At 38.4% G+C, this 21,039-nt stretch overlaps 1 protein-coding gene across 2 annotated transcripts in view; it reads right to left on the bottom strand.

Annotated features, from left to right (window-relative positions):
- Nucleotides 1-21,039, bottom strand: part of si:ch211-225h24.2 — a 186,658-nt gene that overhangs the window by 102,170 nt on the left and 63,449 nt on the right. Inside the window, exon 3 of one of the 2 annotated variants that reach the window (XM_039747705.1) lies at nucleotides 19,016-19,043. The exons of the other annotated variant lie outside the window; for it this stretch is intronic. Within the exon in view, the coding sequence (XP_039603639.1) occupies nucleotides 19,016-19,043 (28 nt within the window). The remainder of the gene's footprint in view (nucleotides 1-19,015; nucleotides 19,044-21,039) is intronic. 2 annotated transcript variants of the gene reach the window in all.

Here is a 21,039-nt window from a genome sequence, read left to right as displayed (position 1 = left end):
ACCCAGACAAGGAATGCAGGGGATGGTGGAGCCTATGCCAGCTAGCATAGGCTACACAGCAGGAACAAACCCTGGACAGGGTGCCAGTCCATTGCAGGGCGACCACACACACACACCTGCACACCAAGCACAAACTAGGGCCAATTTAGCCTCATCAATTAACTTAACCTGCATAATTTTGGACAGTGGGAGGAAACCGGAGCACCCGGAGAAAACCCATACAGACTTGGGAAGAACATGCAAACTCCACTAAGGGAGGACCTATGATGTGAACATGGGCAGAAACGCTACCACTGCGCTGTTGTGCCACCAAGTTTGGAATGTGAATTAATGAAAATGTTTAATAAAACTGAACCTCACAGCTGGGATATATTATGCAGCAAAGAAATAAATGAGTGACATGAATAAATATACATTTAATAGCATGCTAATTTCTACTTTATGCCTATTCAAGGAGTATTAAATGTAAGGAAGGAAGCATCCCTGGCCTGAACACTAGTCTATTACAGGTCACAGTGCAAAAAAGTCACTGCAGGTTTATTTGCAGTCAACAATCAAGGACAACACCTTAAGATGTCAAAAAAGATGGAGTAGGCAAAGAAAGAAAGTGTAAATGTACAAAAAAATGACAGTAACCAGGCTGAGGCAAAAGCACAATAACTGTGCCACCCATGATGGATATTAGGAATGTGCATGAGTAACTGAATAGCTATTCAGAAACCACTAATTGAGAAGGAAACATACTATTCAGATATCACAAATATATCTTCCTTAAAGGCCAAGAAATAGTTCTGACCATTGTGCAGGTGAAACCTGAAAAACTGAAACTATTCCAGTCAGTCAATAATAAAATTTATATTGATAACTGACTGAATTGGTTATGAAAACTGCAGGTTATGAGTAAGAATTTATTTTGCAATGAGTTGCAAAAGTTTTCAGGTGCCTCTCTGTTTAAATAATACACATGCTGAAAGCAGGTAACACATAATCACCATGCCACCCTCATGGAGTCTGTTTCTGATTGTTTGGTCAGAAACATGCATAGCAGTAGCCACCTGGAGGTTATTTTGTAGGGCTCCGGCAGTGCTCCACCTGTTAGACCTCATACAAAGGAGCAGATACTAGGCATGCTGCTGGGTTGATGCCTTTCTGTGGTCCTGTCCAGTTCTCCTAGTGTAATGGCCCATCTCCTGGTGTCTCCTTCATGCTCTTGAGACTGTGATGGGAGACACAGCAAGCCTTCTTGTGATGACACATATAGATGTACCATCCTGGAGGAGCTGGACTGCCTGTACAACCTGAATCAGCTGCAAATACCGCCTCATGCTACCAAAATGCAAAACTAGAGAAGAATCATTCAGGGATGATAAGGAGAAAGCAATTGTCTGTGACCACCACCTGCAAAACCATTCCATTTTTTAAATTTTTCCTGCTGTTGCCTCCCCAATGTATTTGTTGTCACTTTCTTTTGCACCAAAGTGAATGACAAACACTTATACTGCCTAACTGGACACATTGATGTCCGTGAAGCTTAACTGACTTGATGTTAGATTGTGATGATTAAGTATGCCCTTAATATACACTTTCAGTGGCATCAGTGCTCTTCAGTTCACTTCCAAAACAGGCATACAAATTTCTAAATCACACTTACCCACAAACAGAACAACAGTTCTCTTTATGTAATTTATGGATAGTGTACAGTTACTCCTCACAAATTGTAAAAGTCGCAATACAATGTAAATGTGTGCAGATGGTCCACACTGATTATTATACATACCGCCATTATTGTGGTGTAACAGCCTGAATACCCCATATTGCTGTGTGTGTCACTAAACATCAAGACTGTTACATCGCAAGGCAGAATTACTTCAGATTGTTACCTGCAGCAGAGAGGAGTCACTCCGGAGATGCCAAATGACCTCTTAGGTAACACAAATGGTAACACAAAAATTGAGGTGTCAATTTCTGAATGTTTAAACGTAATATTATGTAACATTCTCATACCTGCCTAATCTAATTCAGAGAGACAATGACTGGATATATGATTTGAACAAAAGATACTGGATCCACAATGTAGTAGTACTAATACTGCAACTCCATACTACCTTATCTTTTCACAGCGGGTTTCTTTTTTGGTCTTGTACCGCTATACAGAACAATAATTTGTAGTCTGAGTTTCAAAGTGATAAAGGTCAAACAGGTTGGTGCCCCCAGTGATTTCTGCCTATGCTCTGTAATGATGTGGCTGCAGATTTTTGGTTCCAGTTTTCCCTCATTAATTACAAGCACAAATGCCTTGTTACTATTCACCACACTAGCTATATTCTCACATTATGCTAAATTATTAGACAGGTCACCAGAAATATGAGCAAGATTGAAATATAGTAATTTTTTAATGTAATTTTTGTAATATTCTACAGTGCTTGTGGCACAGCATATGACACCATCAAAGCCATAAAACAGATGAAGCTTATTTAACCTAAGAGAAGATAAGATGATGTACTAGAGAAAATGAGCCCTTATCATTCCAATACATCCATTCAGACTCCTTGGTTGAGTTTGCAGGTGCTGCCTCTGCCATAATTCACCATTTATCCCTACTCTAACAGTGCCAGTGTTTAAACTTTAATAGAAAAGACAACACCATCTGCCAAGCACATCTGCCTAAGATAACAGCAGAATGTATTCTATATCACTGGAAGATTTTGCAACATTTAAAAAAGACATTCATATTTAAAACTCTGTTTTTATTTAGTTTAAAAGTACTATCATTACTAATTTGATTTTCTAACATATATACAGTTTTAGTAATGTGTTTTAGTTGAGTTTAAGATAAAATATAGTTTGTGGCAGACACATTAAAAAAGTCCCTATTTTACTATATTTTATATTCAAGAATGAGTAAAAAAGGCTATTTATTCATATCACTCTTTTCACCCTTCACCCAACTTCAGAGTCTTGTGTAGGTCTCATTTTTAAGAACTGACCCCGACCTGAAGCCTGAAGCTACACTTTGATTGGGTCCAACACCCGAACTGACCAACAGCTTTAAGAATTGTGACCCAACCCAGACTATTATTATTAAGAATTAGGACAAGTGACTAAATATCAAATAGCCATTTGTAAATTTATACAGAATATAAAATAATGGCATAAAATTCTGACAATAAACATATTTAATAGTGTGCAACAACAGATTCTGTGAGGCTAGTGATCATTCCGCATTAACCTCCGTGTAGGAGGACAAGTTACAAAAATGCAGAGCTCATCTGTCACTGTCTTAGGATGAAAGCAAAGGAGCTTACCAAGTTCCAATAATCTTATACTTAAAAGTATATATTACTTTTTCATCTGTCAGTAGTCAGTGGACGATATGCAAATAAGAACTTTTCTCTACAATGTTTACATGACTATAAACTTGAATTTTACATCAGATAGATAGATAGATAGATAGATAGATAGATAGATAGATAGATAGATAGATAGATAGATAGATAGATAGATAGATAGATAGATAGATACTTTATTAATCCCAAGGGGAAATTTACATACTCCAGCAGCAGCATACTGATAAAGAACAATATTAAATTAAATATTGATAACAATGAAAGTATAACAGACAGACAATAACTTTGTATAATGTTAACGTTTACCCCCCTGGGTGGAACTGAAGAGTCGCATAGTGTGGGGGAGGAACGATCTCCTCAGTCTGTCAGTGGAGCAGGACAGTTACAGCAGTCTGTCGCTGAAGCTGATCCTCTGTCTGGAGATGATACTGTTTAGTGGATGCAGTTCCATTATTGACAGGAGCCTGCTCAGCGCCCGTTGCTCTGCCACAGACGTCAAACTGTCCAGTTCTGTGCCTACAATAGAGTCTGCCTTCCTCACCAGTTTGTCCAGGCGTGAGGCATCCCTCTTCTTTATGCTGCCTCCCCAGCACACCACCGCATAGAATAGAGCGCTCGCCACAACCGCCTGATAGAACATCTGCAGCATCTTATTGCAGATGTTGAAACACACCAACCTTCTAAGGAAGTATAGTCGGCTCTGTCCTTTCTTACACAGCGCATCAGTATTGGCAGACCAGTCCATTTTATCTACCAGCTGCACTCCCAGGTAGTTATAGGTCTGCACCCTCTGCACACAGTCACCTCTGATGATCACGGGGTCCATGAGGGTCCTGGTCCTCCTAAAATCTACCACCAGCTCCTTGGTTTTGCTGGTGCTTAGTTGTAGGTGGTTTGAGTCGCACCATTTAACAAAGTCTTTGATTAGTTACCTATACTCCTCCTCCTGCCCACTCCTGATGCAGCCCACGATAGCAGTGTCATCTGCAAACGTTTGCACGTGGCAGGACTCCGAGTTGTATTGGAAGTCCAATGTATATAGGCTGAACAGGTCCGGAGAAAGTATAGTCCCCTGCGGCACTCCTGTGCTGCTGACCACAATGTCAGACCTGCAGCTCCCGAGACGCACATACTGAGGTCTGTCTGTAAGATAGTCCACGATCTATGCCACCAGGTGTTAGTCTACTCCCATCTGTGTCAGCTTGTCCTTGAGGACCAGAGGTTGAATGGTGTTGAAGGCGCTAGAGAAGTCCAGAAACATAATTCTTACAGCACCATTGCCTCTGTCCAAGTGGGAGAGGGATCGGTGTAGCATATAGATGATGGCATCCTCCGCTCCATCCTGATATGCGAACTGCAGAGGGTCGAGGGCATGGCGGACCTGTGGCCTCAGGTGGTGAAGCAGCAGCCTCTCCATGGTCTTCATCACATGTGACGTCAGAGCAACAGGCCGGAAGTCATTCAGCTCACTAGGATGTGATACCTTTGGGACTGGGGTGATGCAAGATGTTTTCCAAAGCCTCGGGACTCTTCCCTGTTCCAGGCTCAAGTGGAAGATGCGCTGTAGAGGACTTCCCAGCTCCAATGCACAGGCCTTCAGCAGTCGTGGTGATACTCCATCTGGACCCGCTTCTTTGCTGGCACAAAGTCTCCTCAAAGATGAAGTATACCAAAAAATAATTACATGAACTATTCAGATAAACATATTTTAAACTATCACTTTGAACTTGAAGTATAGATAGTATACCAGAATAGATTGTAATAATTTTAGTTTCTTAATAAAAATCTTTCTACACTAAACTTGATGCACTCTATACCCCTGGGTTTCGCTAAAATAAGTGTGATGTCACACTCTCTCCCTTTTAACCCACTGCTTCTTTATTACTCACAATATGATTTCTTGAACTCGTTTCCTATCAGCTTTGCTTCTAATGTTGCTAGATGATGTTTACTTTTCATCCTTGAATCATCCGGAATCCTTGAATCCTTAATCCTTGTTCTCTGTGCTTGCACGCTCATCTCTCCAGCCATAATATAACAAACAAACTTTATTTATAAAGGAAACCCTTTCATTTTTGTCTGGTAGTTGTCGCTTTTTTCTGTATCATTTAGCATGCAAAAAATAAGATACTGCTGGATGGTTTCAGGTGTGAGATTTTATGTTCCTTTTGACGGATTACAGGATTTTGACTTTTCAGCAGTCATTTGGCATCAACGCTAAATGTGTGCACCATGATGGCAGAGTTAAATTAATATGGAAACTGACAAGAATATGTACTGTATAAAAGTACACTTAGCATAAGGTTAAAAGCAATATGTATAACAGCAAGCCATACTTCATTAGCTGTGTGGAAATTCTGTAGCTTAATCCCTTTTTTGTGACATGTTATTTTTCAATCCATAACGATACCACAGTGTGCTCACACACTTGACTTCAACTGAGACCTGTTATCAGAGGATTCAGAAGATGTGGGAAGAGAAGGTGAAGAGAGCTAGGTATTACTTTTTTGCCTTTTTTCCATACTGTCTTACTGTAATGGATTGATTGCTTTAATGGTTGCAAGGAATGGTAATGACCAATGTGAAACTGGTGACAACGCTACAATTTAAAACTTCTCCATTTTTCATCCAATATCATTATCTGTTTCATAAAAGAAAGAAACAATATCACTCTACTCAATCAATAAACTTTTAAAATTGAAAATGCAAGGCCTCACTCATGACCTTAAGAGAAATAAGGGCCTCTTAGGGGTTATTTTTACAGGAGGCCCACTTTGTGAATTTCCCCTTGGGATTAATAAAGTATCTATCTATCTATCTATCTATCTATCTATCTATCTACTGTATCTATCTATCTAATAAGTAATTATCTTCGGGTGAAAAGCAACTGGTTGGTTACAATTTTCAGTGATAAGAAAATCAGACATGTGGAAATTTTAATTCACAAAACAGTTCAGTTTGTAGCTTCTGACAGATTCTGAAAATTTATTTATACAGTACATTTTCATAAAAACAATGTAGCTCAATGTGCTTTACAATATGTTAAAGAAAAAGCTATGCAGAAAGAACAAAAATAAGATTAAGTAATAATATTAATTAATAAATAACAAAGAACAAAGAAATCTATACAATCTTATAAAACAGATATATAATTAGTAGAGGAATAGAAGGGCTATACATTAAGGTGGTGGGGAATCTATACTAATCTAAATTATTTCTGGCTAATATATATGTACCAAATATAGATGACAGAGAATTCATGCTTAAGATTCTTGATTTAGTTCCCAGTATAAGCACTTATCTGTTATATAATAAAACACTAAGGTCTGTGTGTGTGTGTGTGTGTGCATAAGTGTGTCCTGTCCCTTACAGAAATTTAATTGGTCAGTTTGCCTTCGATATGATTGGCTAGTTTGGCTTTGGTGAGATTGCCCAGTTTGACTTCAGTGATGCAATCGAAAGAGGAAGTTTGAGTGTGAGACACACGAGGTATGGAAACAGCATAGAAGGCATGCTGAAAGAGTCACCTTTAAAGATAGGAAGTATAAAAAAGGACAGAAGGCAAAAAAGGCAGCTTGAAAATACTGACAGAGTCTAAGAAGCAGGCTTTATAAGAACACCAGTGATACAGAGGAATGATGCTGAAGGTACTATACAGTACATGTAGGGCTAGTAACCTTATAAGGATTGGATACTTAAATTGTTTATCAAATCCACACTTAGATAGGCCCTGACCAACTGCAACTATAACATCTAGAACTGTGGCAATGATTACACCGTTTATTAAGAGTCAATCTATCTTTTTATCAGTACAAGAATTGATGAAATGGTTGAAAGTTTATACTCTCAAATCAAAATGTGCCAAGTGTGTTCTTAGGCCTCCTTAAATAAGACCTGCCAGCCCAAATCTAGAATAATGATGAGGAGGTATGAATGAGATCCAAGCGCCTTGTACCCATTCTTTGTGTCTGCAGTCTTATAAGCTATACCAGTGTTCCATATTACAAGTGACAATAAGCCACAGTTGGAGTCTTTACATGCCACACAAACACTTGTTTCCAAAGATAATTGAAATCCTTACCCTTCAATACATGGTGTATTGAGTCAGCACATATTTTGTCACACTTTATAATAAGAGAATATATTATGTACATAAAATCCTGAGGTGCCAACGAAATCCAGAAATGTTGCATATTGTAATGTGACCCTGAATTGGAATTACATGACTAGATGTTGAATGAATGGGTGATTGGTTGGATACATCAGTAACACTGGAAACGGAAAACTTCAGAATAACATTAGGCCTTGAGTTTCTCACTGTCTTAGCATATCAACTATACTTATATTATTGATGTCACCCTACTATGTAACACATACTGCTTATTTAAAGCAAACAGCCAAAATTATATTAGTGTTGCAGGTTCACCAAATGTTGTGATATTTATCTGGTTAAAAATCTCAGAATAGACAGAGTAAAGACTTATTGTCAGGTTTAAGGGATCAACAAAACCTTCTAATTATACTCAACCTGTTGTAGTCTAAAATTTGGTTATTTTTGACCCAGTATCTCTACCAGTTTATTCTCAAACCATCTTAATGCAATCCAGGATTGTAGAGGATTAAAGAATATGCCTACTGCAAGACAACAAGGAGTCAACACTCCATATCAGGGTCCATTCATGCACACAACCCCTACTCATGCAGGGTCAATTTAGAGTAAGCAATTTACCTAACAGCAGGCATTTGGCATGTAGGAGGAACTCTTGAGTATCTGGAGGAAAACCCTCACATATGAGCATATCACTTCACTGACACCAAACTACTTCTTCATCATGTGTTCCATTAAATTAAGAAGTCAAGGGGGTAACAGTGTAATTTTAACCACTGTTACTGGCACTCTCTTAAATTTATACCAATATTTACAAATTCAACCACAAATATTCTCAAATAAAAGTTGTAACACTTTTGTAACACCTTTGCTATAATGCCAATCACATTGTTACATTTTCTAGTTTGCTAATATTGGACAAGCACCAAGGCACCATCCAAAGTATCTAGAAGGAAATGTCTTCACAAACAGACCAAACCTTGTAACCTCTACATACATAATGAGTTAAGTAGAATGGACTGGCAAGCAGGAACATCATCTTTCTTAGGACAAGTAAATAGCCTCTGTAACACATGTGCAGCTAGGGAGGCAGGGAGGCAGCTAGAGGGCCTAATAATAGTAATACCACGCCAGACCAGGGTGTGGCGAGCTGCACTAACTTTCTGCCTCTGTCCTCTGCAGATTATCCACGCTATTGATGACGTCACTTCTGGTACCGGCGCCATGGATGACGTCACTTCTGGTGTAGAACCTATGGACGAAGAGCCTTCCGGTTCAGGCTCTTTAAATGATGTCATATCTGGGTCCAAGCCTATGAAAGAGGACTCTTCCACTTCTCCTCTTGATGACTTCACTTCCCTTTCTGGCCTTTAAAGCCGCCATATTTATTTAAACTAGTCAGTTCTGTTTTGGACTCAAACCTGTGAACATCTCTTACAAAATTACCCAATTTGGAGCCAGGGTACAATATATGGGTGGCTGCCCCAAACCTTTTTCAATGTCTCTGGACTGATATTGTGACACCCCGCTTACAGTCCAAATCACTGGCAGGCCTACTTCACTCTGTGCAAGACTGGCAACTAATGGAAGGCCTAGTTATACAACTTAGGGTTAGGGTTAGGGTGCACACAGTAATAACATCACAATGTCTAGACATAGTTGTACTGTCAGAAACCATGAAAAACTAGTAATCATAGAACTCACTGTGTCCTGTGAAGATTGTATGAAGGAGACATATAAGAAGAAGTATGCAAAGTCCAAGGACCTTCTGTAGCAGTGCCAGTGACAAGGATGGCTAGTTCGTTGCCTACCATTGTGCGTGGGTTGTAAGGGATTTGGTGGCCGCTCATTCTGTAGAGCCTTCACTCTGCTAGGAATGATGGGGGTCGATAAAAGAAGAGCAATCACAGCCACCACAGAAACCACAGAAAGAGCCTCAAGATGGCACTGGATAAATAGGAGCAATTCATGGATCATAGATACTGGGATGCAAGCTGGGGAATGACCATATCCGACTGGGTCACCTGGGTGAGGATGTCTGATGTTGCATGATCCAAAACACCCAATGACCCCAGGATACATCACTGATGATGTGTCCCGGTGCATCTGTAGGATTTACAGTAATCCTTCCTCAATCGCAGGGATTGCGTAAAAACCATATGTTTATATGGTTATTTTTATATATTTTAAGCCCTTATAAACTCTCCCACACTCTTATAAACATTTCCTGCACAGTTAAACAGCATAAACCCATTATATTCTCTTAGATATTAGGTAAGATTCATTGAAATTATGTATGTAAACACACTTTATATACTACGCACAAACATATGTATCGTATATCATTGAGGAGTTTTATTTAATATGTAATACAGTTTTAAACACATTGTAATTGATTAGGTACAAATAAATGAAAAATCTACAACATGCATTTACATAAAACCTAAATTTTATTTTAAAGATATCGGGCGTCTCCGATACAGTATCACATATGTTACAGCCATTACGATAGACAGGCCACCAGCAATAAATGTACAATGCAAGAAAAATTTTATAAAATGTGAGTACAGTTACACTAAACGTACATACATTTACTAAGTACGTAGAAAATTAGTTATGGGTACTTACCAACAATGACACGATGACTTGTCCGATAACGATGACATTTACAGCACAACAAAGGAGAGTTTTACAGCTCTTCTAAAGGAGCCTCTTCAGGCGACTGTGTAGCACCGCCGTTGTCGTCTGGAGTTTCTTCTTCCACTGAAGGTGTACTAGGCAGTGTATTGTGGGTAAGGAACATCATGATGGGTAGTTGCTGGTGCTGCTTTTTCATTTGTGTAAGGAGGTTTTTATACACTTCCGTGGCGCCATCAAGAGCATTTTTAAATTGCAAAGAACAACTCATTTGCGGGTCCCATTCTTCAACCAATGTCTGGAGATCTTTTGCTATTCGTAGAATGGTCGCAAGACACTAGAGAGTTAGGCCGACGTCTTCTTCTTCCTGTGCTGAGTCATCTTGTTCTTCCTCGCTCCCTTCCTTCAATGTATCTAACACTTTTACCTTTTCGGCAATCGTTAGCATCTTCTGTTGGCGCTTGGGCACAGCCCCGGAAGCAGTAGCAGGAGCAGATCGTTTTGTAGACAAAACAAAGGACTTGACTACTGTACGCACAAAGAAATATGTTGCTGAATGAGCGAGATGAGATGCCGGCTAACGCAAACTGAAATCGAATTCTGCACTGTCCGTCATTGAGCAAATCAGCACCCAGGAACTTAAGTACGTGCTCTGATTGGGTAGCTTCTCAGCCATCCGCCAATAGTGTCCCTTGTATGAAATCAACTGGGCAAACCAACTGAGGAAGCATATACCAGAAATTAAAAGACCCATTGTCCACAGAAATCCGCAAAGCAGTAAAAAAATCCATGATAAATATCTGCAATAGAATGAAGCCGCAAAAGTCAAAGCGCGATACAGCGAGGGATTACTGTACCTGTAAATTCCCCAGTAAAAGGCATGTGTGACCAAAGCCGAGACAATAATCCAATGGAAAACTATTCTACAATTTCTAAGGTCAAGACTGAGTACACTTCCTGAGTATTTCACAGGGCTGTGAATGAAGTGATAAAAGCCAGGATAAGAGTGCAAAATGTAATAACTATCATATATATGCTGATGTTGATGCCTGTGAGCAAATCAGATGCTAGGGTGTTGAAAAATGAAAGTTGACAGCTAGCTTGAACAATTCATGAATGTTTATTTGTTTTTTGGTTAGCTGTTCATAAAGTTCTTAAAACTTTGACCAGTTTTAAATAAGGGAATTACTCCTCATTCAAGCAAAAGAGAATGTCACTGGGCCCTGATGAGGCCATGCCCATAGTCTGCTTCACCGCCAATGCCTACATCCACTAACAGCAGCAGCATGCTTAGTAAAAGTGAAATAGCAACGCACATGGGAGCGCATGGAGCTTGTCTTGAGAGTCTTCTGCAAATTTCAGGAAAAATAAAAATGTAATGGTTTAGTCTTCAGATTCATATTTGGCTCTTATTTTAAGTTCACCATTAACATTATCATTTATATATAATATATATCTTTGTGATTTAAAAAACTAACTGAATAAATAGAATAGAATAGACAAAGCATTCCAGAATCTTTGCTTACCACCATATTTTCTTTTTACCAAAAACATTTGTTGGGAACTTTACTACACCTTTCAGTACCTTCTTCCCATTAACTAGAAGTATGTGTGTGCAATTTCCAAGGATGTATATAACAAAGCAAATCCTTATATATTACAAGGGTGGTAAACCCGGGAATTTAAATAGCTGGGACTTCATGTATAAAACCTTAGATGGCCATTTGTATTCAGATTAAGCTAATTGTGTACTATGAACAAATCTGTCACCCTGCCACAGACCAGAGCCATAGAAGTAGTTACTTAAGAGCATGATAGAAAGAAGCATTGTATTTCAAGGGTAAAGCAGTGTTCCATTGCAATGTGAACATTGTGGATACCACTCCATACTCAAACACCATCGCTTTCTACTATCCATCATAACACTAATCAGCATCACTGAGACTTGTGCATGCACTAATGACTGGGTGGGACTTCTATTAATACTTTTTCTCTCCAAGTTTGTCTTCTTTCTTGAGTCCTCTTGAGACATTTCCCTATTTTGCACAACTCGACCATCTAAACCATTTTAAAGCACTGGCAAACAGCTTCCTTCCCACTAAGCATATAAAGAGCTATCTGCTGGCTATTACAACACTTTCTTGCAAAGAAAAATGGACACAGTAATTTAGAACCTCATGGCATGCTTTTAAAATATATATTTTAAGGACACCCCCGTAAGCATTATATTCAAACTTTTTTGGGGACAAAAGTCTTAATTAGAGGATTTGAAACCCCTCGTATTTCACATCTTGCTTTTAAAACAATGAGAATTTTGCATTAAAGTTTACCATTTTGTCAGTAAATATTTAATTGCCTTTCTTCTCCTGTGATGGTCTGTGTTGTAATGAGTGCTAGAAGAAAACAGGGTAGATGTCAATTGAAAACTACTTTACTTGTGTTCTGGACACTAGTTTAACTTTTTTGTTCCTAATGTTTACATTTAGTGGTAAAGACCAACAGACCAAACACAGTAATTTGTTTAAACTAAAGCAGGTAACACTTTTAAAGGTAACTTTTCCTTTGTGTATACAATTTATGTCAAGTACCTTGCTTAGATTCCACAATTAAATTTTGCTTACACTAGAAAGTCAAAAACAGCATATAGACAAAAAAAATAAATAAAAATATACGTGCAGTAAGTCCCCCGCCAAGTTTCTTTGTAAATCTGAAATTATTTTAAAAAATTGCACTCATGCATTTCATCTCTAACCAGTAACAGTGTATGAATTTTAAAAAATCCTTTTAGAATATTCATGACCTAATCATCATATAAATTTGGCCATGTTTCTGAGTGATGTCTTTACTTTCAAACAATGGGAGAACACAGAAATCTCAGTGAATGTGAACTTGAGGTATTACAGACATTTGACAGAGTTTAAGGAGTGGTCTGGGGGGCCTGCGGATGCACCGTGTTACTGAATTAAGTCTCAAATAAAGTTTTTTTTTTCTTCAATTTCTAAGGTCACTTTTAGGGATGCACTTAATGTAAATATGTTACTCAACACTTTGATGCAGTCATAGCACTGCTGCCTCATAGTAAGGATTTTGTGGGTCAAGTCCCAGATGTTCCCATGTGGAGTTTATATGTGGGTGTGCATGGGTTTGCTCCGGTTTCCTCCCACTGTTCAAAGACGGGTTAGGCGAACAGATGACGCTAAAGTATCCTCTGATGTGTGTGTATGTGTGTTTGTGTGTGTGTGTTCACCTTGTGATATGCCGGTACTCTGTCCAGGGGATATTCCTTCCTGCACCCATTGCTTGCTAGGATAGGCTTCAGTTGCCTCCTGCCCTGAAAAAGAGGATTTAGAGGATTGATGGATCAACAAATACTATAATCTGTCCTGCCTAAATCAACTTTATTGCCAGATCAACCTATCCTACCCATCTTTTCTAGAAAAATATAAACAGTGCTAGAATACAAATTTGGTCTCTTAGAATGTGATGAAACAGTAGTGATAACTGTATCAGGATGAAGCCTGCTGATTTGTCATTTAAAAACAATAAACTGAATATAGCAACAAAGTGCTATAAAAATAATCATGCTTGAAATTAACTTCTCACATTTAACTCCAATTACAAATTAAAAGCAGAAAATGACTGCATGTGTTTAGTATGAAGTGTAAGAAAATAAGGATTTGTGGCATCCATTTGAAACAACCTCATGAACAGAGAGAGAGAAGGAATTAGCCAATAGCCATTTAGTCAAAATGGAATAGACAGATTAAGTAAGCAGTTAATTAAATGCTTAGTCTGAATGTATGTAATGATCTTTTGGTTTACACTTTCACCTTAACCCTAAAATCGAGAATCCCTAAATAGAAAAACATTTAGAGTTTGTAGCCTTGTAATGATCCAGATTGGATGCAACTGCCATACTCCTTGAACCCAGGACCTTCAATAGTCATAAACCGAAGAGAAGCTGGGCAATAAGGACACATAACAGCAACAGTATGATGCAAACTGCAAATGTATTTTTATTTTTCCTTAAACGGGGGTTCAAATCCCCTAGGTGCAAAAGTGCAGTGCTCTTCATAAAGAAATAGATTCAATAAATAAATTATAAAAAAACAGTGCCTCATATCAAGATTAAAAGCAGCAATAAATAAAGTTTATAAAGTCCATGACTAAAACTCAGGATCCTTTTTCCTTTAACAGCTGTCAGCCCAGTGCATCTCTCTTTCTCTGTTTCCTCCAGCTCACGCTACTGAGTCTTCTCAGCTATCAGAGACACTGGGAGATGTGGTCTTTTTCTTTTTTGTTCTTCAGAGCCAGACACCCATATGCCACTACCTACATTGGAGTTAGCAGGCCCTTTGTCATCCTCTCAAGATCCACCTTAGCATATATGGGATCCCCAGGAGACTACTGTGATCATTCCCCAGTACTCAGTTGTGGTCAGCAGGGAACGATCCATCCCTGGAGTGCCATACATTCGCTCCTCTGCAGGGTACTGACTGCCTGCCACCCATCCACCACACTGACTGACTCACAATTCTGCCTCTTTTCTTCTACCTTCTCTTCTAGTTTTAGTGTTGTTCCTCACTAGCTCTCGGCCTAGGCTCTTTTTACTCTTTTAGGGATGCAGATACCTTGTTTACGCACCAAAAGGGCGCTAATGAAGGAACTGGCCAGTCCATGCACATCTGCACATGAAAGCAAGCACATCGTTTCCCTCAACAGCAGTTGAGGCTGCTCCACCACACTACCGTGGGCACCTATGCCTGCCCGGAATCTGCATGCAGTGTTTTTATTTATGTTAATGATAATTCCTCTGTCTCCCCTTCCCCACAGGTTAAGAGTCTGGGTGTCATCCTTGACAGTACTTTATTCTTTCAGTCCCACATCAATAACATCTCCCGTTCTGCATATTTCCACTTGTGTAACATTAATTGTATTCGCCCCTCCCTCACTCCCCACACCACTGCTATCCTTGTTCATAGCCCTGTCACTATTCGTCTGGATTATTGCAATTCCCTTTTCTTTGGTCTTTCACGTAAATCTCTTTATAAGCTTCAACTGGTCCAGAATTCAGCTGCCCACATCATTACTACAACCCCCTCTATTCATCATATCACTCCCGTTTTGCAGTGGCTTCACTGGCTTCCAGTTCAGTTCCGAATTCAATTCAAAATTCTCCTACTAACTTTTAAGGCTATCCACAACCTTGCCCATTCATATCTGTCAGACCTCCTCCATGTTGCCATTCCCTTCTGTACCCTTAGATCCTCTTCATCCATCCACTTGACTGTCCCCTTCGTCTGTCTTAACGACTATTCAGTTGCTCTGCTCCCCAGCTTTGGAACTCACTACCATCTGAGCTTAGAAATATTTAATCATTTTCACTTTTCAAATATAAACTTAAAACTAATTTGTTTAAGACTGCTTTTTCTCTTTGATTACAATTGCTCTGGCTGATTTTAACTTTTGTATTTTACTTTTGTTTATAATCTGTGTTTTGTCTATTGCTCGGTGTCCTTGAGTGTTTAGAAAGGCGCCTATTAATAAATAAAATGTATTATTAGTATTAAAACACTTGAACCACCATACACCCCTCTTACTATAGGCCTATATTAAAAAGCACTTTAAAGTGCTGCACAAGGAAAAGTAGTAAGTATGCTTCCTTTCTTATAAAAAAGCAGCATGTGGCACATTAGTAACCTTATAACTGGTGTGGAGGACTGCCGGCTTCCCATGCCAGTCCGCACCCCCAGGCCGCCAGGAAGAGCTCTCCCGACAGCAGGATCGTGCCCCGAGTTCCAGCAGGGCCTTATGGACTATGTAGTGTTTTTACACAGCCCTGCTGGATACCTTGGGGACCACCAGGAGTCGCTGTAGGGGGGCTCATGGGCTCTTGTGTGCCCTATAACCAGGGAGTACGTCATGGTCATGTGACAGGAAGGAACAATGTGCTCCCGGGTTGAAGAAAAGGACTGTTTGCCCTGACCCGGAAGGACTAAGGAACTGTGGACTGTTGGGACAGGAACACCTCCGGGTCAGGGGCTATAAAAGGACGGTGCCTCAGTCCAGACACTGAGCTGAGCTGGGAGGTAGAGGAGCAAAGTGTCTGGGCGAGGAGGAGAGTTTATTGTTGGAGAGTATTGTGTTTATTATAATTAGTAGCGTAGTTTAATTATATGAGTAGTGTGGAAGGTGCTTGGTGCACTGTGAACCAAAATAAAGAGTCTTGGACTTTTACCTGGTGTCTGGAGTTGTACCTGAGGGTTCAAGGGAGCACTAGCGCCCCCTACTGCCACACTGGTTAAGATGAAAAAGGCCAGAGTAACACTGAAGCTTGAAGAGTAACTGAGAAATACAACTCAAACAAAGGACTTAAAAGCATACAGATACAGTATAATGTATAAGAATTTTAAGGAAGCAGGCTGCAGTTATATTTAACTGGGGGGGTTGCCTTTTCACGTCTGAATTTAGAACTTTTCCATTGCACTCCCCTGAATGTTGATATTTGTTGAAAGCAATATCCTTTGTATTATTAAACATTACACATTAGCTCCCACTTTTTGGACTGTGTAACCTTTAATCACAGCTTCTGGCAGATGTGAACCACGAACACCACTTCCCTGAGGAAAGACTTTAAACAATAAGCTCAGTAGCTATGAATGTGTTTGTGTAAATGTGAAGAAGGAGTCTGCACAAGTTGGTTATTATAACGTTTTATGGCATTAGCCTAGGTGTGTTCGTTCTTTTTTTCATGTTAAAAGGCTTGTTTTCATTTGGCGGTATTTATTTTGCATTTTGCTTCAGACTAGTTCAATTATACAGCTCTGCCAAATGGGATAATAAATAAATAATTGCCATCTCTAAACTTAATTTTTCTTTCAGTGGCTAGGCTGTAATGATCATATTCATTTTCATTATGTTCCAGATGGCATAGGGCATTTGAATCACAGACTAGATTTATGGTTCGAGTCCCCTCTGTTTTCAGGTTCTCTTGTGTTTTTTTACCTCCCACAATCTAAAAATGCTCTTAGACTAATTGGTTGGTTTGTTTATGCTTTCTCTCTGTTACTCCAAGGATAGGCCTTGAATCCCCATAACACTGCACAGGGAAAAATAGGTTTTTTAAAAGTAAAGATATTAATTGATTAAGAATGACATGGAATTTAGAGTCCTGGGTTCATATCCTAGATTGGTCACCACAAGTTTGGAGTTTCCATATTTTCAATGTTTCTGTGTGGGTTTTTCTACAGGAACACTGAATTTTTCCCATCTTACAAAACCTGGGACAACAGCTATCACAGGTCCCCTTCCTGCTAAAATATTAAAATACAATTTGCATTGTACATTTACATATGTCGAATATATGTGTGAACTATTGATATGAAATGATATATACAAATTTTATGTATAAACAGGGAAAGCATACACCTGCAACGAGAAAAACAGGCTGAAAAGAACAAAAAAAGTTAGATACAAATGTTTTAGGTATAAACAATCAATATGATTTTATTATTTCTTTGTGTTGAAAAGGAATGCATCAAAGTAATAAACTGTTGCTGTATGCCAGCTCAAAGTGTAACTGAAAAATAAAAAAAACGTAAATTATGAATCTTCTGTTTTGATCAAAAAATAATCAGACAGAACTGCTCAGCTGATTACAGTTGTCTCATAAAGTCTCTTTCATGTTAAGGTGAGTTTTTAAATTTCTCTTTAACAGCAGGATTAATTTGCCTTTATAATTAAAACTGATTCAAAGTTAAACATCTCTCAGTAATGAGAAGCAAAAATACATTTCCATATATTCTTTCTAAATATAGAACTCACCCCACAAAGTTTGTACTTAACGGTATCTTTATTAATGTTTAGCAAACCATGAGGAGTTTGCTTTGCTGTGAGTTCTGTTTGGAAACTCAGCTGAACATTTCTGCATTGAAATCAAAAGAAAAGAAAGAAATTAACAAGTGTTGAGTGGACAACAATGGTGCAATAGTCTTTTAAATGTAACTGAGGGCTAGAGATGCATCTGACAACTATGCTAGACTGATTATTGTGTCCAAAAATGTGACCTGAGCTGTTGAGGCAGTTGTGTTAGCTACTGTACCAACACACTCATAACAACAAAAGATGCAGATGCATTGATAACTAGAAACAAAATATACCCAAAGGATACAAAGCAGCATAAAGTAAAAATATACACAGCTAGCTGAGCAACCACACACCAATTCCATTTAGTGGAAGACAGGTCAGACCAAATGCATGTGTTAATAGCCACATGGAGTAAGGAAGTCAAGACAAACCTGTGATCTAATAATAAGAATTAAAGGTTTATTACTGTTTTCAAGGTGTTTCTGTCTTTTTGATGAAAGAAAGAAATGCAAAGCATCTGTACAGATAGATCAGACACAGTTGGGACATCTTTCTTGTTTCTTATCTATCTCTTCAATCAAAAAGATAAAAACACCTTGTAAATACAATAAATCGTTCATTAATATTATCTCACAGGGTCTCATGGGGTCATTTTTAATATAACTGAGATAGTACCGTACTAGCAGCAGATCAACACAGTTGACATTGGGCAGTACTAAGAGGAGATGATCTTCAGGTCTAAGGGCTGTCTCAGTGAACAGCAGAACAAGATCAGTCCCAAGTTTAACTAATCCACAGCTACTCTTGTTTTATACTTGTGTTTCTCCTCAGTTTCCCAGGTTGGTTGTCTAATTGGCTGTTAACAGTGGCATGCCAGAAGTTAACGTCTCATCCTCTCTGAATTAAGGACATGCCACTATACATTCCTATCAATTTATAGGGACAGAACACAATGAAAAAGTACATGCTCATGCAAACGTAACAAAATATAATTGCAACCTTTACACAACATTAGATTGAAATAATTGTTGCTGACCTTATTATAAATGCTACTCACTTCGAGTGTATGAAAAGACCCTGAAATCCTAATAAAAAAAAATGACAATGAGAGGTACATGTTAGTAGAATTGTATCTGAGGCATAATTGTCACACTGTAACCCATTTCCCAATTATGCAAATAATATAGAACTGATATTTGTCACTCATTATGCACCCAGCTTTTTTTTAATAACTGAATTCATCTAACAGTCAGCAAAGCGTACAAATACCTAGTCAGATGCTGGACAATACTCTAAGAAATTTCTCATCACAGAACAAACTTCATGGTAGAGCACAAGTGCTATGAAATACATATTATAAGAGATCTCATATCAGATCTGGAGGACACCCACAAAGATACCTCCACAACATTCTGAAGGAATGCAGCATGGAAGATTGTGCACTTTCTGAACTGGCAGCCAAGCATCATTGAGCACCTAAAAAAATTCTGGAAGTTGATGAAAGTAGGAGTCAGAAATGCTATTTAAAGGGAATCAGAAAATGAGAACAAATGCCATCACTTGGTGTAGAAATTAAGGCAAATTCTTAATTAGAGGCGATATTTCCTCTTTTTACTGAAGATTAATGACTAAATGTATTTTTTTCTCTTATATTAAGCAATTTAAATGTTTCCATGCATTGCTTGTCCTTTTTCCACAACAACGAATTAAATATATTTGATTCAATATTACACAATACTAAATTCGAAATATAAATATAAAACATGGTTTCCATACTCTTTAATGGCATATACATTATTTTCATGTCCATATCAGTCTGTCTGATGCATGTGGAATTCATTTTGTAACATTATCCACTGCATTAAAACCATTAAACCTGCTCACGAGGTGGTCTAAGGTACCATGCAACACTGTTTGTCTTCTCTGACTCCAAGAAGCACACTGCAACTACACTTAGTCTTGGTGTGCTGCTAGACTGCAGCTTTGAGACACTCGTAAAAACACTATACCCCAAAGTTAATCTTGTTACTATAAATATGTACTAAGTTCTGATCAGCACAGGATCACTCCAGGCTGATAGTATTCTTCAAATGAACCCAGTGTTTCCTTACTCTGGGAGAGGATGCAATCAGGCTCCTGTAATGTTTGTTTTGACTCCCACCACACCACAAGGCTAATTACACATGGATTTAGTCAGTGTCCTCTTCCCTTATATTGACTTGGTGTGTAGCCACCGAGTGGCCTGGGGCTCCAGCCGTCAGGACTTCAAGATTTGCACAACTCCATATCAGCATTTTACTTGTTTGAGCTTTAGAGTACAAACAGATCATATATTTGTGTATATGGCACACCAGGAGAGACTGTAATGCAATGGATCAATGTTTTATATACTGAGAAATGTAAAATGCATGACTCGATAACACAGCCCTGTCATTTACTACCTGAGCTGTGCTATATAGTGAGGAGTATAAACAACATGCTATGTACAACAAATCTAAGCAGAACACCAAAATATTTTCATAATATTCCCATTTTGGTCAGCTAATAAAAACACTACATTTTTTTTTATTAATTAATTTATTTATTTATTTATTTATTATAAATGCATGCAGTTCTGTGACATCACACATGCAATAAGCAGAATAAAAAATGAGGTGTAGTATGCTTACATTAGCATATGTGAAAGTTCTGCATGTGACTGCTACAGCTCCCTAAACTGATGCTGGTCTTGCAACACAATCATGGGGCACTGGGAAAAAAAAGTTAGTCTAAGCCAGCCTCATGGAAAATTTTCAGAAAAACATTCAGCAAAGGTCATCGATGAACATAGCACTTTCACTATGAAAAACATTTTGGCAAACTTCACTGATCAACACTCATCTTCCTATTACAAATTTGAAGCATTTTATATTGAAAAGATATAACTTCTGCAACTATTATGAAAAAGTGTATGATTCAAATTGGACAAGAACTGAAGTAGTGACTTAAAAAGGTACATGTAGCATTGTTTTATAATCTGCAATATAACTAAGCCTGCATGTGTGAGGAATATTAATTTGGTTATGTTAAAGAATTTCTCAA

The sequence above is a fragment of the Polypterus senegalus genome, chromosome 3 (assembly GCF_016835505.1).
Source record: "Polypterus senegalus isolate Bchr_013 chromosome 3, ASM1683550v1, whole genome shotgun sequence".
In the NCBI taxonomy this organism is placed as follows: Eukaryota; Metazoa; Chordata; class Cladistia; order Polypteriformes; family Polypteridae; genus Polypterus; species Polypterus senegalus.
The sequence above is the reverse complement of the archived record's forward strand: the minus strand, read 5'-3'. Positions and strand labels throughout refer to the sequence as shown.